The 20947-nt window shown below is 39.5% G+C and overlaps 1 protein-coding gene across 6 annotated transcripts in view; it reads right to left on the minus strand.

Moving 5' to 3' along the window:
* csde1 (cold shock domain containing E1, RNA-binding) overlaps positions 1–20947 on the minus strand; it is a 102713-nt gene that overhangs the window by 58526 nt on the left and 23240 nt on the right. For 5 of the 6 annotated variants that reach the window (XM_072563426.1, XM_072563424.1, XM_072563425.1 and 2 more), the window contains 2 exons: positions 20538–20647; positions 15263–15361 (listed from right to left, as the gene is read on the minus strand). In XM_072563426.1, the coding sequence (XP_072419527.1) occupies positions 15263–15361; positions 20538–20647 (209 nt within the window). The remainder of the gene's footprint in view (positions 1–15262; positions 15362–20537; positions 20648–20947) is intronic. The other variant, XM_072563423.1, reaches the window with a different exon arrangement.

Raw genomic sequence — 20947 nt, forward strand, 5'->3', positions numbered from 1 at the left:
ACCGAGAGTGATGCTGTCTGCAAGGATTCTTCTCTCTCAGCTTGCCCAACAAAACTAGATAGTGCTCTTTAGACAGATGGGTGAAACACAAGCAGCTGCCACAAATACTGCAGTGTTCAGATTGGAAGGTATTCCCCTAGAATACAGCAGTCCTTTCCAAATCAGAGAACTCAAAACTATAAATCCTCAAATAAAACATAAACCTTTAAGCAACAGTTTAAAGATGTCCAGTTCAACCATGGTTCAATAAAAGCAAGCTATTTTGTATTCACATCCCCCCGGGAAAGCTTCATATGACTAAGGCAGCACTAAAGACTGGGCTAGCAGTACTTCCCGCCCACTCAAAGTAAAGGTTCAAGAAATTTCAAAGACTAACAAGACCACATTCTGTTCAAAATTACAAAATAAAGTTGGGTTATTTATGTGGATACACATCATTAAACCTGGGAAAAGAACCCTTTGTGTGGGATTGGCTTTCATTGCGTGCGGTTTTTGTTTCCTTACACAAGGATGATGTTTGGGCTACTGAAGGAATGCAAAGCAAGTTTACAGATGGATTCCTGGGATGGTGGATCTGATGTATGCAGAGATACTGGATCAGTGAAAAATATATTCAGAGGTTAGAAAAATGGGGAGGAATTTCATAGAAACCTACAAAATTCTGACAGGGAAGGAAAGATGTTCTCAACAACCAAAAGTGCTGAACCAGGGGTCAGTATCTAAAGAGAAGCCTTTTTGGACATATGTAGGAATTTCTTTATCCAGAGTGGTAAGCATGTGGAATTTTCGGTCACAGGAATCTGTACAGGTCATCAACACATTGAAGACTCTCAAGAAAGATGCAGATATAGATGTAGAGTCAGAATCATAGGGACATATAGCACAGAAACAGAACTATTGGCCCAACTTGTCCATGTCAATCAAACAACATACATTTGGGATGAGTGTGAGAACCCTTTCTGCTGCCTTTTAAAAGTTGTAATTGTACCAGCTCCGGCCACATCTTCTGGCAATTCATTCCATACATGCACCACCCTATGCGTGAAAAAGTTCCCCCTTAGGTTCCTTTTAAGTCTCCCCCTCCTCCCCCACCTCAATCTATGCCCTCTAGTTCTCTTCTGCACCCCAGGAAAAAAACTTACCCATTTACCCTAGCCATGCCCCTCAATGTTTTAAACCTCTATAAAAGGTCACCCCTCAGCCTCCAATGCTCCAGGGAAAACAGCCTCAGCCTATTCAATTTCTCCCTATAGCTCAAACCCCTCCAACCCTGACAACATCCTTGCAAATCTCTTCTGAAACCTTTCAAGTTTCACAACATCCTTCCAATAGGAAGGAGACCAGGATTGCACACAATATTTCAAAAGTGGCCGAACCAGTGTCCTGTACAGCCACAACATGACCTCCTGACTCCTATAGTCAATGCTCTGACCAATAAAGGAAAGCATACCAAACGTCTTCTTCACTATCTTATCTACCTGCGATTTCACTTTCAAGGAACATAAACCTGCACTCCAAGGTCTCTGTTCAGCAACACCCCCCAGAACCTTACCATTAAGTGTATTAAGTCCTGCCCTGATTGCCCTTTCCAACATATAGCACCTCACATTTATCTAAATTAAACTCCATCTTCCACTCAGCCCATTTGATCAAGATGCCATTGTAATTTGAGGAAACATTTGCTGCCCACCTTTAATTTTGGTGTCACCTGCAAATTTACCAACTATTTCTCCAATGTTCACATTGGAATCATTTACATAAATGAAGGAAAGCAGAGGGACCTGCACTAATCCACATGACACACCACTGGTCCCAGGTCTCCAGTCAAAAACAACCCTGCAACCACCTTCGAGCCTGTTCTGTATCCAAATGGCTAGTTCCCCCTATATTCCATGTGCTCTAACCTTGTTAACCAGTCTACCACGAGGAACCTTGTCAAACGCCTTACTGAAGTCCATATAAAATCACGTCCAACACTCTGCTCTCAATCCCCTTCATTACTTCAAAATAAAACTCAAATTCATGAGACATGTTTTCCCATGCACAAAGCCATGTTGACTGTCCTTCATCAGTCCTTACCTATCCAAATACATGTAAACCCTGGCCCTCAGGATTCCCTCCAACAAGTTGCCCACCACCAACACCAGTCTCACCTTGTCTATAGTGCCCTGGCCCTTTTTCTTAAATAGTGGCACCATTTTAACCAATCTCCAGTCTTCCTGCACCTCAACCACGATGACCATTGATCCAAATATCTCAAAAGGGGCCTAGCAATCACTTCCCTAGCTTCCCAAGGTTTGACGGAGTATCAGATCAGGTCCTGGAGATTTATCCACCTTTATGGCTTTTAAGACATCTAACACCACCACCTCTAAAAATGGACACTGGACAAGGATGGAAGATATAGATTGTGGGGAAATAGGTAGTGACAACTTGACCATAGTAAACACTGATACCAAATATGCATTCAGTATCTCCCACATCTCCTGCAGTTCCACACATAGGCTGTCATGCTGATCTTTGATGGGTCCTATTCTCTCCCCAATTACTTGGTCCTTAAGTGGATTTATAAAATCCTTTTATTATAAATTAGAATATATAAAATTCTCCTTAACACCATTTGCCAAAGCTATCATGTCCCCTTTTTGCTCTGAATTCCCTCAAAGGCAGTAGGAGTATACTTAAGGATTCACTGGGTCTCTGCTGTCTTTACCTGACTTATGTTTGCTTTTTTTCCCATAACTAAAACCTCAACTTCTCTAACCATCCAGCATTCCCCACACCTAGCAACCTCATCTTTCACCTGAACGGGAGCATATCGTCTCTAGATTCTAGTTCACATTTTTGAAGGCTGCCCATTTTCCAGCCATCCCTTTATCTGCCAACATCCGCCCCCCAGTCAGCTTTTGAAAGTTCTTGCCTAATACCATCAAAATTGGTCTTGCTCCAAAATTTAGAACTTCAACTGTTAGATCCAGTCTATCCTTTGCCATCACTATTTGAAACTAACAGAATTATTGTCGCTGGCCCCAAAGTGCTCCCCTATTGAAACCTCACTCATCTGTCCTTTAGTTCCCAAGTGGAGATCAGGTTTTATACTTTCTTTAGTAGATATATCCACATACTGAATCAGAACTTTTTATGTACACACTTAAATTGCTCTCTATTTAAACTCTTAACACTATGGCAGTCCCAGTCCATGTTTGGAAAGTTAAAATTCCCTAACATAACCACCCTATTATTCTTACAGATAACAGATCTCCTTACAAATCGGTTTCTCAATTTCCTGCTGACAATGGGGGCATCCGTAGTACAATCTCAATAAGTGATTATCCCCTTATTTCTCAGTCCCACCCAAATTACTTTCCTGGACGTATTTCCAGGAATATCCTCCCTACACACAGCTGTAATATTATCCCTTATCAAAACGCCACACCCCATCCTCTCTTGCCCTCCTTTTCTATCCTTACACCAGCATGTGTTGCCTGGAACATTTAGCTGCCCGTCCTGTCCATTGCTGAGTCATGTCTAATTACCAATGACATCCCACTCCCACATTCCTAACCATGCCCTGAATTTATCTGCCTTCCTTGTGAGGCCTCTTGCATTGGAACAAATACAGTTTAATTTAAAACAGAGCTACTGCGCACTCTGCTTTGTTTTGCTTTCCCTGCTTGACTTATTCCTTTCATCAACTGTACTAGTCTCAGATAGAAAAGAGATCAATCTCCCTAGGTCCCACCTCACCCATCTTAAGAGTTTAAATCCTCTCAGCAGCTCTAGCAAATCTCCCTGCCAGTTCCACTTCCAATTCAGGTCATACCAGCTTTCTTATACAGGTCACTTCTACCCAACAAGAGATTCCAGTGATCCAAAAAGGTGAACCCTCCTCTCACACCAGCTCCACAGCCACACATTCTTCTACTCTATTCTCCTATTCCTATCTTCATTAGCTTGTGGCACCGGGAGCCATCCAGATATCACTACCCTAGAGAAGCTCCTTTTAAAATTCTTGCAAAACTGCCTATATTCTACATTCAGAAACTCATCCTTTTTCCTTCCTACATCACTAGCTCCAAATGTGTACAACAACCTCCTGCTGGTCCCATTCCCTTTTGAGAATGGTCTATACATTCATATATTCTTGATACAGGCACCAGGGAGGTAACAACACATTCTGACTGGTCACCGCCAGCTGCAGAAACAGTTGTGCCTCTGACTACACGGTCTCCTATCACAATCGATGGCTTTGAATCCGATGTACCCCTTGCTCCATTAGAGCCAGTCTCAGTACCAGGAACTTGGCTGTTCGTGCTCCATTCCCCTAAGAGTTCATCACCCCCTACATTTTCCAAAACAGCATACTTGTTTGAAATGGGGATAGCCACAGGAGACTCCTGCACTACCTGCCTCCCTCTCCTACCTTTCCTGGAGGTAACCCATCTATCAAATTGTATCGGTGGGTATTTCCCCCCTTCCTATAACTGCCATCCATCACACCACCAGCTCCTGTAAATTCCTCACTGCTTCTAAATGACCCTCCAACCAGTCCCTGCAATCTGACGGATTCACATCCAAATACTTACTGTCGACATCATCAGTAACAAGGAAACACTCCCTAATCTTCCTCATCCGACAGGAAGAGCACATCACTCTATTGCAGGCCGTCTTTGCACTTAAATCTGCAGAACCAGAAAATAGCAGCCTTCCTGCCCAAAAGACCTGCTCCAGGCTAACTTAGTACCTATGATTTATAGTTTCAAATTTCCATCAAGAGACAGATGTCTATAAAACAGAACTAATAAGAACCCACTTTACTCACTACTGTAATTTAAATTAAGATTACACTTGAACCATGAACTTATCTGCTCTTGTGCTGTGAGGATATTCCTGGAAATACGTCCAGGTTCTGCAAAAAGGTCTGCAGTTTTCACTACTTGTTCATTTTCCTTAGATACGCAATGTCGAGAAATACCTAACAAGCATCAAAAAGCAATAGCTGTGCATAGTCACTGCTGTGTGTCAGACAGCAGTGTAGGTTTCTTTCACTGTCTCTGACCATGTGGTCTCTGCCTTTGTCTCTCTTCCTCCTTTCTAAAGTGCCATTGTTTTGGCTCCCCCTCTTCCCCCAAATTCCAAAACAATGCAACAGCTTATCAAACAGTAATTACTGCTCCTGGAATTCAAAGAAATCAGCTCCAACACCTAAATTACCTCGAAGTAGTGCTTACAGCCACAAATTTTTCCCCATCCTCCATCTTGGATTACCCAAAATCCTTTCCTTGATTCTCTTTTAGTTCTGGAAATCAAAAGGATCAGGAGGAAATAGGAACTGAGAACTGAGTTAGATGATCAGCCATGACCAGTGAACAGCACAGCAGGCCTGAAGGTCCTACTCCTGTATTTCTATTTTAAATTCCACAATTGAACAACTGCATTTAATGAGTTATAAAGGATTATAAAACAAATTTTTCACTATTGTTCCAAACCCTTCCCTCACAGAAGGCCCAACAAAAATAACACAAAGTGTTCCTTAAATGATGTCAAAGTACAAGCTGCCAAACCCCCTTGGAACTAAAGTTTTGAAAATGTCAAGACAAATGGAATAGCAAACCATACAACTTTTGGCATTCACTAAACACAATTAAAATCATTCCACCAAGAGGAGGAAGACATTTTAACTAATGCTATCCACTTTTAAAAAAAAAGCACATCTTAATTTCATCACCAGGATAAGAACATAATAGGAGCAGGAGTAGGCCATCTGGCCCGCTCCGCTATTCAATATGATCATGGCTGATCGTTTCGTGGACTCAGTTCCACTTACCCGCCCTCCCACCATATCCCTTAACTCCTTTAGTGTTCCAAAAATGAATCTTTGAGCTTTAAGAACATTTACTGAAGCTGGGAATTCCACTGATTTACAATCCTCTGGGTGAATGAGTTCCTTCTCCATTCAATCCTAAATATGCTCCCCCAATTTTGAAGCTACGCCCTCCCGTCCTCGTTTCAGCCACCCATGGAAACATCCTCTGCACGTCAATCTTATCCATTAATTTCAGAATTCTGTTTATATAACATTCCTCCCCCACCCATTCTTCTAAATTCCAGTTAATATAATTCTTGCCTACTAAGTGCCTCCTTGTAAAACCCCATCAACTCCAGAATCAACCTAGTGAACTTCCTCTACACCCCCTTCAGTGCCAGTACATCCTCAAGCAAGGAGACCAAAACTACATGCAGTACTCCAGGTGTGGCCTCACCAGCACCTTGTACAGCTGCAACATAACCTCCCTGCTTTTAATCTCAATCCCTTTAACAATGAAGGTCAAAATTCCATTTACCTAATTACTTGTAGTACCTGCAGACCTTCTGTGATTCATGCACAAGGACACCTCCTGAGGGTAACAGTTAAAAAGGACTATTACGTGAAGGGTAAAAAGTTGCAGCATCTGCACAGCTACTGCCTTTTGCTGCTTGAGTTCAAGCATTTCTTAGATGCACACTGTACAGAAAAGTGAACAAAATGAGATATCGCAGCAGACCTTTTGAGCAACCCGGTGTGGAAGAGCTCACAGCACAAGAGCAGATAGGTGCATGGTTCAAATGTAATCTTGCTTTATTTTAAGTCTACAATAATGAGTAAAGTAGGTACTTATTGGTTCTGTTTTATTGAGATCTGTCTCGATGAAAATTTGAAAACATATATCATAGGTATTAAGTTAGCCTGGAGCGGTTTTTTTTGGGCAGTAAGGCTGCTATTTTCTGGGTCTGCAGATTAAGGTGCAAAGATGGCCTTCAATACTCAAAATGAATAATATGATTCTGCTTGTCTTCATTAGACAAGTCTGATACCAGACTCAAATATGGCTTGAGATAACAACATTATTTGAAGTGTTCTTTCAAACCTAAGGTTTGACTTTACTAAGGATTCTGGGTAATCCAACAGAGTGGACAGGGAAAGGTGTTGTTTCTGTAAGAGCTCCTTTTTCTGAGGTAAATTGGGCATTGGAGTGGATTTCCTTGAATTCCAGGAGCAGTAATTACTATTTGATAAGCTGTTGCATTATTTTGGACTGTGGCAGGGCAGCTGGGAGTGGGGGTCAAAACAATGGTACTTTAGAAAGGAGGAAGAGAGACACAGGCAGAGACCACATGGTCAAAGACAGTGAAAGAAACCTACACTGCTGTCTGACAGCAGTGAAACGGCACAGCTACTGCCTTTTGCAGCTCGAGTACAAGTACTTCTGGACATCGAAGTGCATCTAAGAAAAATGAACAAACAGTGAAAATCACAGCACCTTGTCAAAGACCTTTTGGAAATCTAGGTACACCACATCTACACTGCCCCCATTGTCCACCTCGTTCGTAATGTTTTCACAGAATTCCAAAAGATATGTTAAGCATAACCTGCCCTTCATGAACCCATGCTACATCTGCCCAACAGGACAATTTCTATCTAGATGCCTTGTTATTTCTTCCTTGATGACAGACTCAAGCATCTTCCCCACTAGGTGGTTAAGCTAACCTGTCTAGAATTCCCCATCTTTTGTCTACCTCCCTTTTTAAACAGTGGCATCACATTTGCTGTTTTTCCACTCTGTTGGATCTGCCCCGGAGTACGACAAATCTTAGAAAATTACCAGTGCACTTACTATTTCTCGCACCATCTCTTTTAGTCCCCTGGGAGGCATTCCATCATGGCCAGGAGACTTATCTATCCTTAGCTCGCCTAAGGCTACCACTTCTATAATAATGATCGTTTTCAGATCTTCACCTACCTTTGTCTCTGTCAATTACTGGCACGTTATTAATGTCCTTCACTGTGAATACCAACAATACCTACTTAATGCCTTGGCCATTTCATATCCTATAATTAAATGCCCCTTCTCATCCTCATGTTTAGTTTAGCCACTTTTTCATTTTATATATATTTATAGAAATTTTTGCTGTCTTCATATTGTGCTAGCTTTTTTCTCATGTTTTATCCTATTTTCCTTTTAGTGGCTCTCTGTTGACCTTTAAAGTTTTCCCAATTTTCCAGTTTCCTGATGTGCTTGGACATTTTGTATGGAGATTTATAGACAATATAAAACAAAAACTGGAGCACTCAGTTAAAAAGAGACATCAAACTACACTTTCAAATCCTAAATGGTCACGACAATGAAACTAAAGCTCCACTGCATGCAGAGAACAGTGCAGTTGTTTCTGTAGACTCGACCGTTCAAGTCCAACAGTAGTATAGTAGGCTACTATGGGGACCAGGAACATCCCCACAGGAGACACATTAAGGCTGTTAGAACTGTAAATCCAAATTAGCGGAATTCATCCACAGGATCAGTATAAGTAAAACCCAGGCTTGGGAGTGAGACAGGAATATGAAGGATCAGTGTCCTTAAAACAGCTCCATGTATAAACTAGAGTAAATTTCTGTACCATACATTTGTCAAAAGTTTCCCTCCCTCAGTTTCCTGGAGCTACACTAACTGAAAATAACCTACTGGAAAAAACAGTGCTCTTTCACTCTGATCAACTGCATTGTACCAGAATAACTCGAGCATTTGCCATTGCAAGGAAACATGTAGAACAGAATTTAATGTTCAAAGACATGCTTGGAGGCAGGGTAGATGCAGGATGGGTACCCTAATCCTCTTCCCCAATTAGGCCTAGGGCAGGAGGCTTATGGACATCATTAAGTCCAGAGGAAAGGCTCATTCTCATTACTTTCAGAATCAAGAACATTGCAGTTAAAAGTGTGACTACTCCCTGCAGTTGAAAAACAACAATTTACACCAGGTCTTGCCATTAAGGGATGATTTACTTGACATTGTTCTTGAGTGGCATATGATTTATGGAGGAAGCGGCAGGGGGTTGAGTCTTGCGTGCATGCATGTGATGTCAAATCCTCTCTGAAAAGGAGAACTGTTCCCTTGTTCAAGAGCTTCCCTTGACACACTTCACAAGCAATGAGTGTTAAGTGATCCTCCAAAACTTGTAATTGCTTAATAAATTTAGATTGTTCACAGAAGTTGGTGTATTGCAATTCCATCTACTGTGTAAGAAACTCAAGAAAAAGAACCTGATACCAGAAGGAGTCTTAAAATGTTCAAAACACAGGGCTAACAAGTTGCATCCAGCCAGGTAACCATCACCTGTTGCCAAGATTAAATTTGTCCCCAGTTCCTTCTCTCACCCTTTGTCACAGCAAGAGCTGAATATATCTCTGAATAAAAGAATCAAGAGCATATCCTGGAGCATTCTATATTTTTAAGACAGTGAAGGATTGATGCTGGTCACCTGGGCAAACAGGGTTGGGGGAAAAGGTGGAATTTTAAACAAGTATCAGCCATGTAATAAGGAAGCAGGCTCTAGGAGCTAAATGATCTACTTCTCCTATTTCATAAGGATGCAATATATTGTGTCACTACATTGCTTCACATACGTGTTGAGACTTCCATGGAAAGACGGATCCTAATCATAGATTATTGGTGAAGCAGCAGGAAGAGAATTAACGCCCCTAAAAACTAATGCATTTATTGCTTATATTACTGAAGGTACCAAATGAAAATATGCTTATATGTTATTCTAAAGCTGCATGGAAAACACATGCAGCTATGTAACAGTAAATCTACCTTTCAAGGAACTTCTACAAAAACTTGGGAGTTGAAAAACTAAAGCCAGCTACCATTTTTAGTGTCATAGACAGTCTGACAATGGATCAGGACAATAGCATGCTTTCTTTCGCCATCTCATGGATGTAGATGCCATTGGCATGGTCAGTACTCACTTGGCACCCCTAATTCACATGGTAAAACATGTGTAAGCTCTGAAACCAACAAGGGATCAGGGTTTTTTTTAGACCGAGTTGTGTGAAATGTGCAAGGATTAAATGATCACAGTAAAGAATCCTGTAAGAGTAATCTTAACATGCAGAATTTCACAATCAAGTTGAGGGCAACAAACTAGTCTGAAACGGTGTCTTAAGCTTGAATAATGGCAATTTCACAAATATGAAGACTTGGAAAATTAGGTTATAACATTAAGACAGTAATTAGAGCAATAATTGCAGATATTTAAAAAGGAGATATTTCAGAGCTCAAAAAATTCCACTGAGGTTAAAACAGAAGAATACATCATCTCTGGCTATTAAATGATTAATAGCCAAGTGAAATAACAAAGGGACACAGCAATGATTGGGTAGGTGAAACAGCAAAGCACGATTAAATTTAATGGGGAATATTAGAAGCTATAAGAAATAGAAATCAAGAAAGGGAGGGAGGGAGTAGCTGTAATAAAATGTTAGTCCCTTAGAGCAGGTGTTCTCAATGGGAAACAATGAAATGGCTTGGGGGGGGGGGGGGGGGGGGGGGGGGGGGGGGGGGGAGAAAGAATAGGTTGAGCGTATACTCGGTCTTCATGAAGAAACAAAGATTCCAAGATTAGAAAATTATTAGGTAAAATGCATGGTTGTAATCTTAAATTCCCTCAACTCTGGGAAATACCTAGCAAATTATGAACTCATAAAACTCTCCCTATTTAAGGAACGGGAGGGTAGAAGAAATTTCATCTAATATTAGTTAAGAAAAGGCTAGAGGATGTAAAAGATAAAGTGGAAAGCAAGCTATCCTCCCCTCAACACAACTAAACCTTAGGTTTTTGTACTTTAAATCGGAGACATTTGCACAATGTGAGAAAACTACAGGTCGCTCACTTAGGAAAAGTATTCTTTATGCAGAAGCAGAGTGTGCATGAAGAAAGTCTGCATTCAGGTTCATCAAGTAATTAAGGAGACAAAAGTAATGCTGGCTTTTTAAAAATCAAAGGGGGATGGAGAATGGAAATAGGAAGTTGCTACAATTGTAAAGGACATGTGAATTTTTTCTGCTCTTCATACCTGGAGCACTGCATAATTATATTCTAGGAAAGATGGACTACACTCACATCAGAAACACTTCAGACAAGATTGAGGAGGTTGATTCCCAAGAATAAAAGAGACCCTTTTAGGACAGGAAGGTTGAACAGGTTGGGCCAGTGCCTGTTGAAAAATGAGAGGTGATCTTCTAGAAACAGAGATTCTGAAGCAGCCAGAGAGGACACTTCTCTCTTGTGGAGAAGTCAAGAATTAGCAAATGAGTTTCAACATGAAGAGTTCTCCAATTTGAAATGGAGCTGATTGATTCAGTGATGGAGGAACAGTGATTTATTTCCAATTGAGGGTGATACCCAACTTAGAGGTCTCTCTAATGACTGCTGAACTTGTCCTAAGTCAGAGGCGATCTCAGGTTGAAAGATGCTGTTGAAGGTGCTTAGCAAGTTGTTTTCAAGGATCTTGAAGTAAACAGCATAGCCACTGCATACTGGTGGTTGAGTGAATGAATGCTTGCAAGGCAGTGGATGGTGTGCCAATGACGCAAGTTGCTTTATCCTAAATGGTGCAAGCTTTTAGTACTGCTAGCTGTACCCATTCACGCAAATGAGTATTCCACCACATTTATGCACTTGTGTATACCCACATCGCAAGGACATCAGGGTTTAGAGGCAGTAGCTAACCATTACCTGAAGAGCAATTTAGATGGGTAATGAATGCTAGCACCGACTGGATTCTTCCACATGCAGGAAAAACAACTTTGGGGAGTCCAAGTCAGTGTTTTTGCCACAGAATACTAGTGTTTGGCTACAAGAGCAGGTCAGACTAATTTTTTTTGCATGCCCAGTTCAGTTTATGGGCCAAGCTGACCTCCAGGAGATTAACTTCTTTATTTCCTTGCTGTCAATGACATACATGGGTAGTAGTTAAAGGCTTTCAATGGTAGTCCATTACTTTTACAGCTATCACTCATCAGATGAAATGCTGCATTGTAATCTGAAGAGCTGCAAGTCTAACAGAACACAGCAATAACTGAACACCTCCAACTTTGAACTGAAGGTTGAAGTGAAGGTCACTGAAGCAGCAGCTACAGTGGTCAGGCTTGACCATTTTGCCCTCACAAGACATCTGGCCTCCAAAAAGCATAATCACTGCCTTTTAAAACTAGTTAAAAATGCCAGCCAATAGTGTTTTCAGTTTTACTAAGGTTTCTCATTACTCACTGTCAAGTGATACCTTGATAATCAAGAGCAGCACTCTCCCCTCATCTCTGGGAATTCAGATCTTGTGTTCATGTTTGGAGCCAGTCTGTAATAACATCTACAGCCGAGAAGCCCTTCTGCTCAGGTGAGTTGCAATCAGGTTATTGATTATTAAATGCTGCTCAATAGCACCATCAACAAAATCTTTTTATTTCTGAATAAGATGAGGCTAATGACATGACTATCAGCTAGATACAGATTCAATTTTCCCAGGTCTTTTCAGAATAGGAAATGCCGGAGGTATTTCCCAGCATCAGATAAATACCAATGTTCTTCACTGAACTGGAACAACTTTGAAGCACAGCTTGCCTATGGAGTAACTTCATCTCAGCAGAAGTTTACCAGGAGCATAGCCTTTGCTGTATCTAGTGTGCTCAGCAGTTTTGTGGTGATGTCCATTGTATTGAAATGGCTGAAAATCGGTTTCTGATGGTGGGGACTTGAGGCAAACACAAAGCATTTTTTTTGGTCTGTCTGCCTGAAGCAAGCTACAAACGGTTGAGTTTCAGTTTTTGTACCCAAATTCTCAGCTTCAAACCGATAGAGGTATTCATTGAGCCTACTCTTGAAAAGAAATGGTGTCATCATTCATGATTGGATGTGGAAGGACTGAAGAGCTTTGACCAGTTGATTGGAAAATGTCACACATTCAGTTGCCATATTGACCAGGCTACCTTTTTAGTGCATTTTATCAACTATAAGAACAGCATCAAGATGACTACAGAACAGAGACATAAAAGATGACAAAAAGAAAAAACTAGTTTTAAATTCAGTTACCAACATGGGAATTAGTTAATGCTCTGCCACACAAGGTCACACATTGATATTATGGCAATCCTCAAAATGCTACTTCCATAATTTGCAGTTAGGGAATAAAAGAGTATCCTAATCTGAAGCTAGCGCAAAAGACAAAAGTAGGAGGTCATCTGTTCTAGAGGCTGTGCTCAAAGAATCAAAATCATGTTTTGTTGGTCTTGCCCAAAAATACTCAAATTTGCCAGACTTGTCCTTAATGCAAACAAGAAAAAAAAAGCACCTAGAAATTTTGTCCAATGCAAATTTACAGCCTTGGATGTTTTAGCATGCAATTGGATTATCCCAAGAATCCACAAAGTCCTGCTTCAATTACAATCCTCAAAACAAAACCCTCCTTTGCAAAAAGTTTTTATTTCTTTTAATCCTCTTGAGTAAATCATGAAGTGCAACAAAATTAAGTAACACCCAAGAAATTTGAGACTAAAGTTTAAAACTAATATTTGGCAAAAAGCAGAAACATCACAGAAGTGAAAATCAAATATAAAAGCTTGAACACAAACTGAATGCAATGCTGGTGGGTTTGCTGACAGGAATATCAATGTGCGCCTTGGCAGGACACATTTGGAAAAGAAATTATTTAATAAAAAAACCCCAGTGATGTCAGTCTTGGGATTGGCAAACATTTTCATGATATGTGGAGGATATGCATTAGAGGAGAAATACCTATGATAAAAATTTCAAGGTAGTCAAGCTATTGTGTTGGAAGATAAATACAACTGATGAGTCTCCAGTACTCCAATCACTACAGTCCAATTTCTGCTATGGTATGGGCCTGGAAGTTCAAGGGGGCCATATTAAATCATGATCAAAGTATTTTCCTAATGCAGTTTCAGGTGAAGAGTTACACAGCCAATACAAAAAAATGTTCTGGAAGCTCTTTCCTGACAAAAACTAAAATTACAACATGAAATGGCTTCATCACATGCCATGAAAAGTAACAATATAAAAAAAAGTGATGAGCATATGCAGAATTCAATTTCAGGTTATGCAATATGCATACAGCCAGATTAAACATTTAAATACAATAGATGGTTTCTTTAAAAAAATTCAGACGCGTCACTGAACAAGAGATCAATGTAGACAATACACAGATCTTCAGCAGACAACCTTTGAATTGATTATAACAGCAAACCATCATTAGATGAGTTTGCAATTACCTTGGCTGCTTGATAGCTAGAAGATGCGTCACAAGGATCAAAACAAGAAAAATGAATATGCTCCAAGGAGTTCAGGAGTTGAAGTATTAACCTGAAAAGTTTATAGAAGCCAACTGAAAATCCTTTCAAAGTACATCAATTTAAAAATGATTTCTCACTGAAGGCCTTCCAAATGAGAAGACAGCAAATTCTTCTAGTCTTGCTCTTGAAAAAAAATCAGACAGGAATTAAGTGGAATTCTGCTAGGCCATTGAAGGTCCACTCTTTGAACCTTCACTACAGCTTAAGAAAAATTAAAGCTTTTGCTCTTGCCATGCCTTGTGTACTTTATAAGCAATAGCTTATATGATAAAAACTGCCCAATAACTGAAGGCAGAAGACATCTCAGCATAAAAGAATGAAATACACCATTGTGATAAGAGCACCTATCTTCCTTCATATAAAAGAAATCACCCAAGTGCATCTTCAGAATCCAGGAATTAGTCCTTTTGATCCTTTATGAAATACTTCACAAAAACAAATATTTTTCCCCCTTCATCATAAACGGTCACACCTTGGAAGTTTAATGTCGATAAAGCTCCATCTATGGGCAAAGCTGCTCAAAATCAATGCAGGGATGGCTCTAAGAATCCAAAAACTTTTCAGGGGCTGAAATAAGCATTTATATTAAAACCTTGAAAAGTGACAAATCTTCCAAATGACTTAGAAAGCATGCACAACACACACTGAAAGAATGTAACTTCAAACCACTTCAACTAGAATCTAGCTGATAGTTCAAAAAGGTACATTTGAATATTTCCATGCTTTTTAAAAACAAACAAAAAGTTTTGCTTTATTATGTACAATTTTTAAGACCATAATTTCAAAAAATTTAGAAAAATCTAAACTGCTTAAAAGGTTATGCCACACTGGAGTATTTTCCAAGCACTACCCAACTGACTAAAGAGCCCAAAACTACCACACAAAGGCTAAAAGTTAGAAGGTCCAAAGTTACTGGGGTATGGAATTTCATTGGTGCATGGAGGTTACCCACAATATAGGAGCCATCTAAATTAAAAAAAAACAATCTGGCTGATGCATGCATGCCTAAACTCAAGTGCCTTTATGGGTGACCTACCTGAAGATCATTTATTACCTGGAAAGACAAAATCCAATCTTACCCCATTGCGTTCATAGCACACACTGCCTGAAGTCTGACCAGGAGATGAAGGTTTCAGCCCAGATTTGTTCTCAAGGTTAAGGGGAGCAGCACAGACAACCTGGACATACCATGACATAACAAAGAATAATGTCAGGAGGGTATATGAAGGCTTTCCAGGGGTTGAAAATGCCACTGGTCAAGGCCCTAGGTCTCTATTTTTGGGTTTAGACCAGCAGAAAATATTCCTCCAATTTCTAATGAATTGGTTCAAAAACTGTGATGTTCTGTTAAAGTACTGGATTTTGGCCACAGAATATCTTATTCATACAGTAATATCTGGTAGCAGTAATTCAGTACTGAAACAGTAATATCAAATCTGCAATGGCCTGACAACCGGAATATATTGGCATGCCCATTTCTAAACCACTACATTCAACTTTTCAACCCCTGATTTCCAGCTGATTTGTTGGTTAAAAAGTCTTTCTTTTTAAAAAAAAAACAGGTCAGTGGTTGCTAAGAAACTATTTAGTTGCTGACACCAATCAATAGCAAAAAATTTACTCTTCTATTAAAAGGTAGCTTACTCACCATGAAGGTATAGTTTCCTTCCTTCAATCATGAAAATAAGTTATCCTCCACATACCATGGGAAAAATAGTGATACAATGGAATAGTCATTACAGTCATCCGTTCCTTCAAAAGGTTCCCAACAGGTTATACAAAGTTCCCTTCCATATACCCATATTTGCAGAAAATCCCTTCCAATTGGAGTATGATCAGTGTTATCAATTTCAAAACGTTCTTGACAGAGCAGGTCAGACCTGAGCTCATTGAAACTAAAATCATGAAAGCTACACAGCTTTCTCCTTCATGATACAAGATCCCAATTACTGAAATATGATCTAAATTGGTACACAATGAAGAAATACATAGTATTATTTTAAAAATGGAGGCCTTGAGAATATACTTTTTCATTAACTTCAATGATTTTACACCCCAAAAGTAAGAGATCCAATCAATTTACGTTTTTACAGGCTAGCCTGTCAAACTAACATCCCCATTAATGGCCAAATCACAGTATTTACAAAGTATGAAGATTGCATCATTGCAGTCCATAATCATCTCCAAGGAGACTTTTTTGAAAATCTAGGCAGAGCCACCTGGAATTTAGATATTATTAGGAATGAGTTAACACAAGCACATCTGACCAGAAAAACAAAAGGCACAATTGACTCACCCTGTTGGCTGATACTCAAGCCACAAGAATGACATTAACTAAATTACAGAAACTCTCATGTCTAAAACAACAGAACAGACCTAACAGCATGCAAACAGCTACTCTACCCTACCCCTTCATAATTTTAGTCAAGTAAATTCCCTATCAAACCCCACTAAGTTCAGAATGCAGATTAAAATTCTTGTGCATCACAATGCAAGTGTTCCACACTCTCTTGTGAACACTACAGACAAGGCCTTATTGGAGTGTAGAGTACAGCAAGCCTTTGTCCAGATTTCACAAGAGGGAAATCTTGACCAAGTACAACTGCAGACATTTTATTTTAAGCTGTTGAAAATAGCATTAACAAGAGTTAAGGAATGGAGAGAACAAAATACTCCTTTGAGAAAACAAGAGTATGACAAGGACCAAGACAAAACACTTAGAATAAACAAGATTCCTGTTTCCTTTATTCCAATAACCTAGAAATGGTGTTATAATAGTTTGATGATCAGCTGCAGGACTTTATCCTCATTAGATCATCTTTTCTTCAGTTTAATAGGATTAATGAGACTTCAAAATAAAAAGCTCTTTTATGTGCAGATCCGTCACTTGTGCTTGACTGATGTGTTGGGTTACTAGCTCAGGTATGTCATCTAAAACATCCTGGAGAGGCAAATTTTGTTTTAATTTACTGAAATCCAACCACAGTACTGCTTCTTATCCTCAAAAAGACAATCAACTTGCATCAGGGTCGAGAATACACAACACCTAAATCATGACTAGCAGACTAAAGCCTTAACCTTTTTCTCTACTAGTTTCTCATATGTCATCCTTATCTAGCCGATGTTTCTATGCAGGCAACTGTATGAATGGCATAGACATATCTGCCACTGAGAACCCCTGTGGAACACCATATGCCAGATCAGCACGATAACCGATTTGTTAACAACGATAGCATAGCAACATAAAAGACAACTAATATGCACTAGCCAAGTACACTTATGATTGGTTTTTAAAAACTGGCTGTACTGTAGAGAACCTAGAATTTCAATTTTAATCTGACATTTCAGGTTTGGACACAAGGTTGAGAAGTTTTATAGGTTCTTTCCTCAGTTTATTGTAGGTTCTCTATGGTCATCTATTCACAAAACAATATGATTTGTTGCATTTTTGTCTGCTTTAGTACAGGAATATCAAATGACTGGAGGTGGGGTAGAGAACAGGGCAGGAGGGAAAAGGCCATTAGGGATCATAGGAATACCCATTTACTTTAATAATCTCAAAATGAGAAGCCTCAAACTTGTTTTGACTAGAGGATAACGAGAGCAAGCAAAGTTTGCAATACTGAAAATATCTTCCTCCCCTGTTGGATTGGCTGCTCAAACAGGAAGCTAGCTGTAAGAGGCAACCTGTTCTTTTCCACGATCCTACCCCTTTAGTGGAGGTGGAGATCTTTTCCATGATCCTCCTGCTTTAGTCTTAGGCATTGTTCAGAAAGCAGCCCTGCTTTTCATATGAGATAAAGTTTACGGTGGGAGTTAAGAGGAGGAAAAAGGGAAGATAGGCTCGGTTTCAAGCAGAAATTTTAAAAAGCTTGGTGCAATTGAAGGTCAAATTCCTTGGAAAAAGCCTATCCTTTTGGTTATTTTAAACTCTGCATGCCTGCAGAAATAGAGGTCCAAATGTCAGGCCTATTCAGACCCCACCATCCACGTGCTTACAGACTGTACATTTATACAGCATAGTCAATAAGACCGATGTGTGTAATATTCTAACTTTTTTGGGCCTCGAACGTAAGCAATATGCCTAGCAGAGAAGCAGCCCACCTGCAAATTGTTTAACAAAAAAAAAAAATAAATTTGCTTCTGTTAGTGAACGACAGTGTGACAGTCATATCCATAAGCTGTAGCACAATTCCCACAGTGAAGATGGTCCAATGTTCAGTGAGCAAATGATGTTCTAACGAGAGACAATTTAAAACTCCCCTCTTCCAAAAATACCCACTTCCTTTAAAGAAAAATGAGAAATTTGGACTAAAAACAGTGGCGGTGATCCTGGTTATGTCATAGAAGAATTAATATTGTTTTTGCAAATGTCAGTTGCATAATCACACTTCTGAAGAGCTCTTTGTTCACTTGACCACAAGCCTTATCACCTACACCAAGGGTTTGTGCCCAGAATTTTTGAATTTCTCTATACACACTTACCTGACAAGATCTTCACTATTGAAATGCAAACATCTCTCTACAGATTTAGATTTGGATACAATTTACATTGAGTTTGACCACAACACTTTATGGAGATTCTGTTCAGTTATTTTCATATGCATGTAGACACATTAGAAGTGTCCTCTCTAAATCAAAAGTAGTTTAACTTCTGACATTCCCAATTTTCTAAAAAGAAAGTGGAGAAATCTAGGAGGGCGGCCAAGGTCTTTAGTACAGGTGTTCTACAATCAAGAACAATGTCATAGCACCTTAGATTTCCACCCCAAAACTTCAAACACGACAGACTGAAAATTCAAGAAAATCCACTGGGCACGCCCAGCAAGGATAAGCTAAAAGTATGATACTACTTTGGACTCAAGTATTTGCACTATAAAAGAACTAGAGAACAGGCGCAGGAATAATAAAAGCCCCAGTAATGAGAAGCTAAACAGAATGATTCAGAATAGCAAAGGTGCTTATTTCAATGGTAAGAGAACTGTTACGAAGTAGGAAGATGCTAAAAGAGCTTTGACAGCAATATTCAAAACTCTTACCAGAAATTATAAGTCTACTTGGGACAAATTAAAGCAAGATGAATGGAAGTGTAATTCTATTGATGACCAGACAATACAACCCAAAAACATGAACAAATTGGAGGACTGACTGGAACCAAAAGGATGAACAACATGCGACCGAGGGACTGAATAGTTTCTAACATCTCTCTGATGGTGATTATATAGTTGAAACTATATCAGAGAACAGATCATGAACGGAGTAGAAAACCACTTACAAAAGGAACAACTACAAAGCAGAAAAAGGCAAATCATCCTGGAACTGATTCAACAGAACATTGGCAGATCAGTTGGTTGTCAATTCTGACTCTTCCATCAACCGCTCCCACTCAAAAAAAACTTTAAATCTTTCCCACAGTCTTGGTTTAAATTTGAAGCTGAAGTTTGGTTAGTTAGGAGCTCCTTTAAAAAGGTGTAACTCAAACAATGAATTTAGTCAAAAGGAAAACAGAAGAGCCAAGATGGGGAAAATTCACGCACACAATTTCCCAGGAGTAAGTCTGGATGAATATGATAAGAGGAAGAAAGGGAATGGAGTGCGACAATAGAAAAGGCGGGCGAAGAACATCACCAGTGCTTACTTAGGTTAATTGAGTCAGAATGCAGTTATTGACAACCCAAACAAAAAAGAAACAGGAGTGCTATCGGGTTTCTTCTGATATAACTTTGATATGACGCGTCTTACACAAAGACTTTTTGCTTCCAAGTTTGCACAGAACAGGGCCATCAGGATTTGAGAACTTGGAAACAGCAAACACGTCATTCCTTTGTTTCAAAGCACAGATGTCATTTGGGGCTTTACACATGTGAAATTAGACCAACATATGTCAAGACACCAAACCAGACAATTTTTCTTTGTCTGCATCTCCCATGTAGTGGTACTAAGTGTTTTTTCAAAACAGTACAAACTCAAAACTCAACATTCCACTTGAGATTTATTGGTTTAAAAGGGGTGACCAATGGTATGTGGAGAACAAAGTTTAAAGCAGCAACCTTTACACCCACCCCCACTTATGAAAGTGTTAACATTTGGGATTTGAGAAAGATCAGTCTTGCTGCATGCTTCCTCAACATTCAAATTGATTTTAAAAACTGGTAAAAAAAAAAGTGACTTTTTAAAAAGTAGAGACACTGGATGTAGATATGACATTCATACTAGACTCCGGATATAATATTACAGAATACAACTGTAAACATTTGATGGAGAAATCAATTCCCAGGTTTTCTAAAAAAAATCTAGTTATGAAACAATGTTGAAAAGACACTTCCAGATTATTCTAACATGAATGATTCTTACCTGTCCTGTAATCCTTTCTTCAGGCAAAATTTCAGGCTTCACTTTTAGCAATTTCACAGCAATTGGTTTTCCAGTCCGTCTGTCAGAAGACACTTCAAATTCCACATCATCTGCAGATCAATTCAAATCAACCATTACCCAGCTTCTACTAGGTCAAGTGAGAAAGTTTATAGTGGACATACAATGGAGTCAGGTCAGTTCATGCTGCTTATCCTAAAATGCCCTCGAGAAGGAGGAGTCACCCCAACCCAATGCAGGTGATGTATGTAGTTAAATACAGTTAGGGAACATCAGGATTTAAACCAAGTGACAGCAAAAGAATGTTGATATTAGTTCTAAGCTCCACACCATTCAGACTTGGAGCAGAACTTATAGGTGGGTGTTCCATGCATCTGCTGCCCTGATCCTGT

Source organism: Chiloscyllium punctatum, chromosome 45 (genome assembly GCF_047496795.1).
Source record: "Chiloscyllium punctatum isolate Juve2018m chromosome 45, sChiPun1.3, whole genome shotgun sequence".
NCBI lineage: Eukaryota > Metazoa > Chordata > Chondrichthyes > Orectolobiformes > Hemiscylliidae > Chiloscyllium > Chiloscyllium punctatum.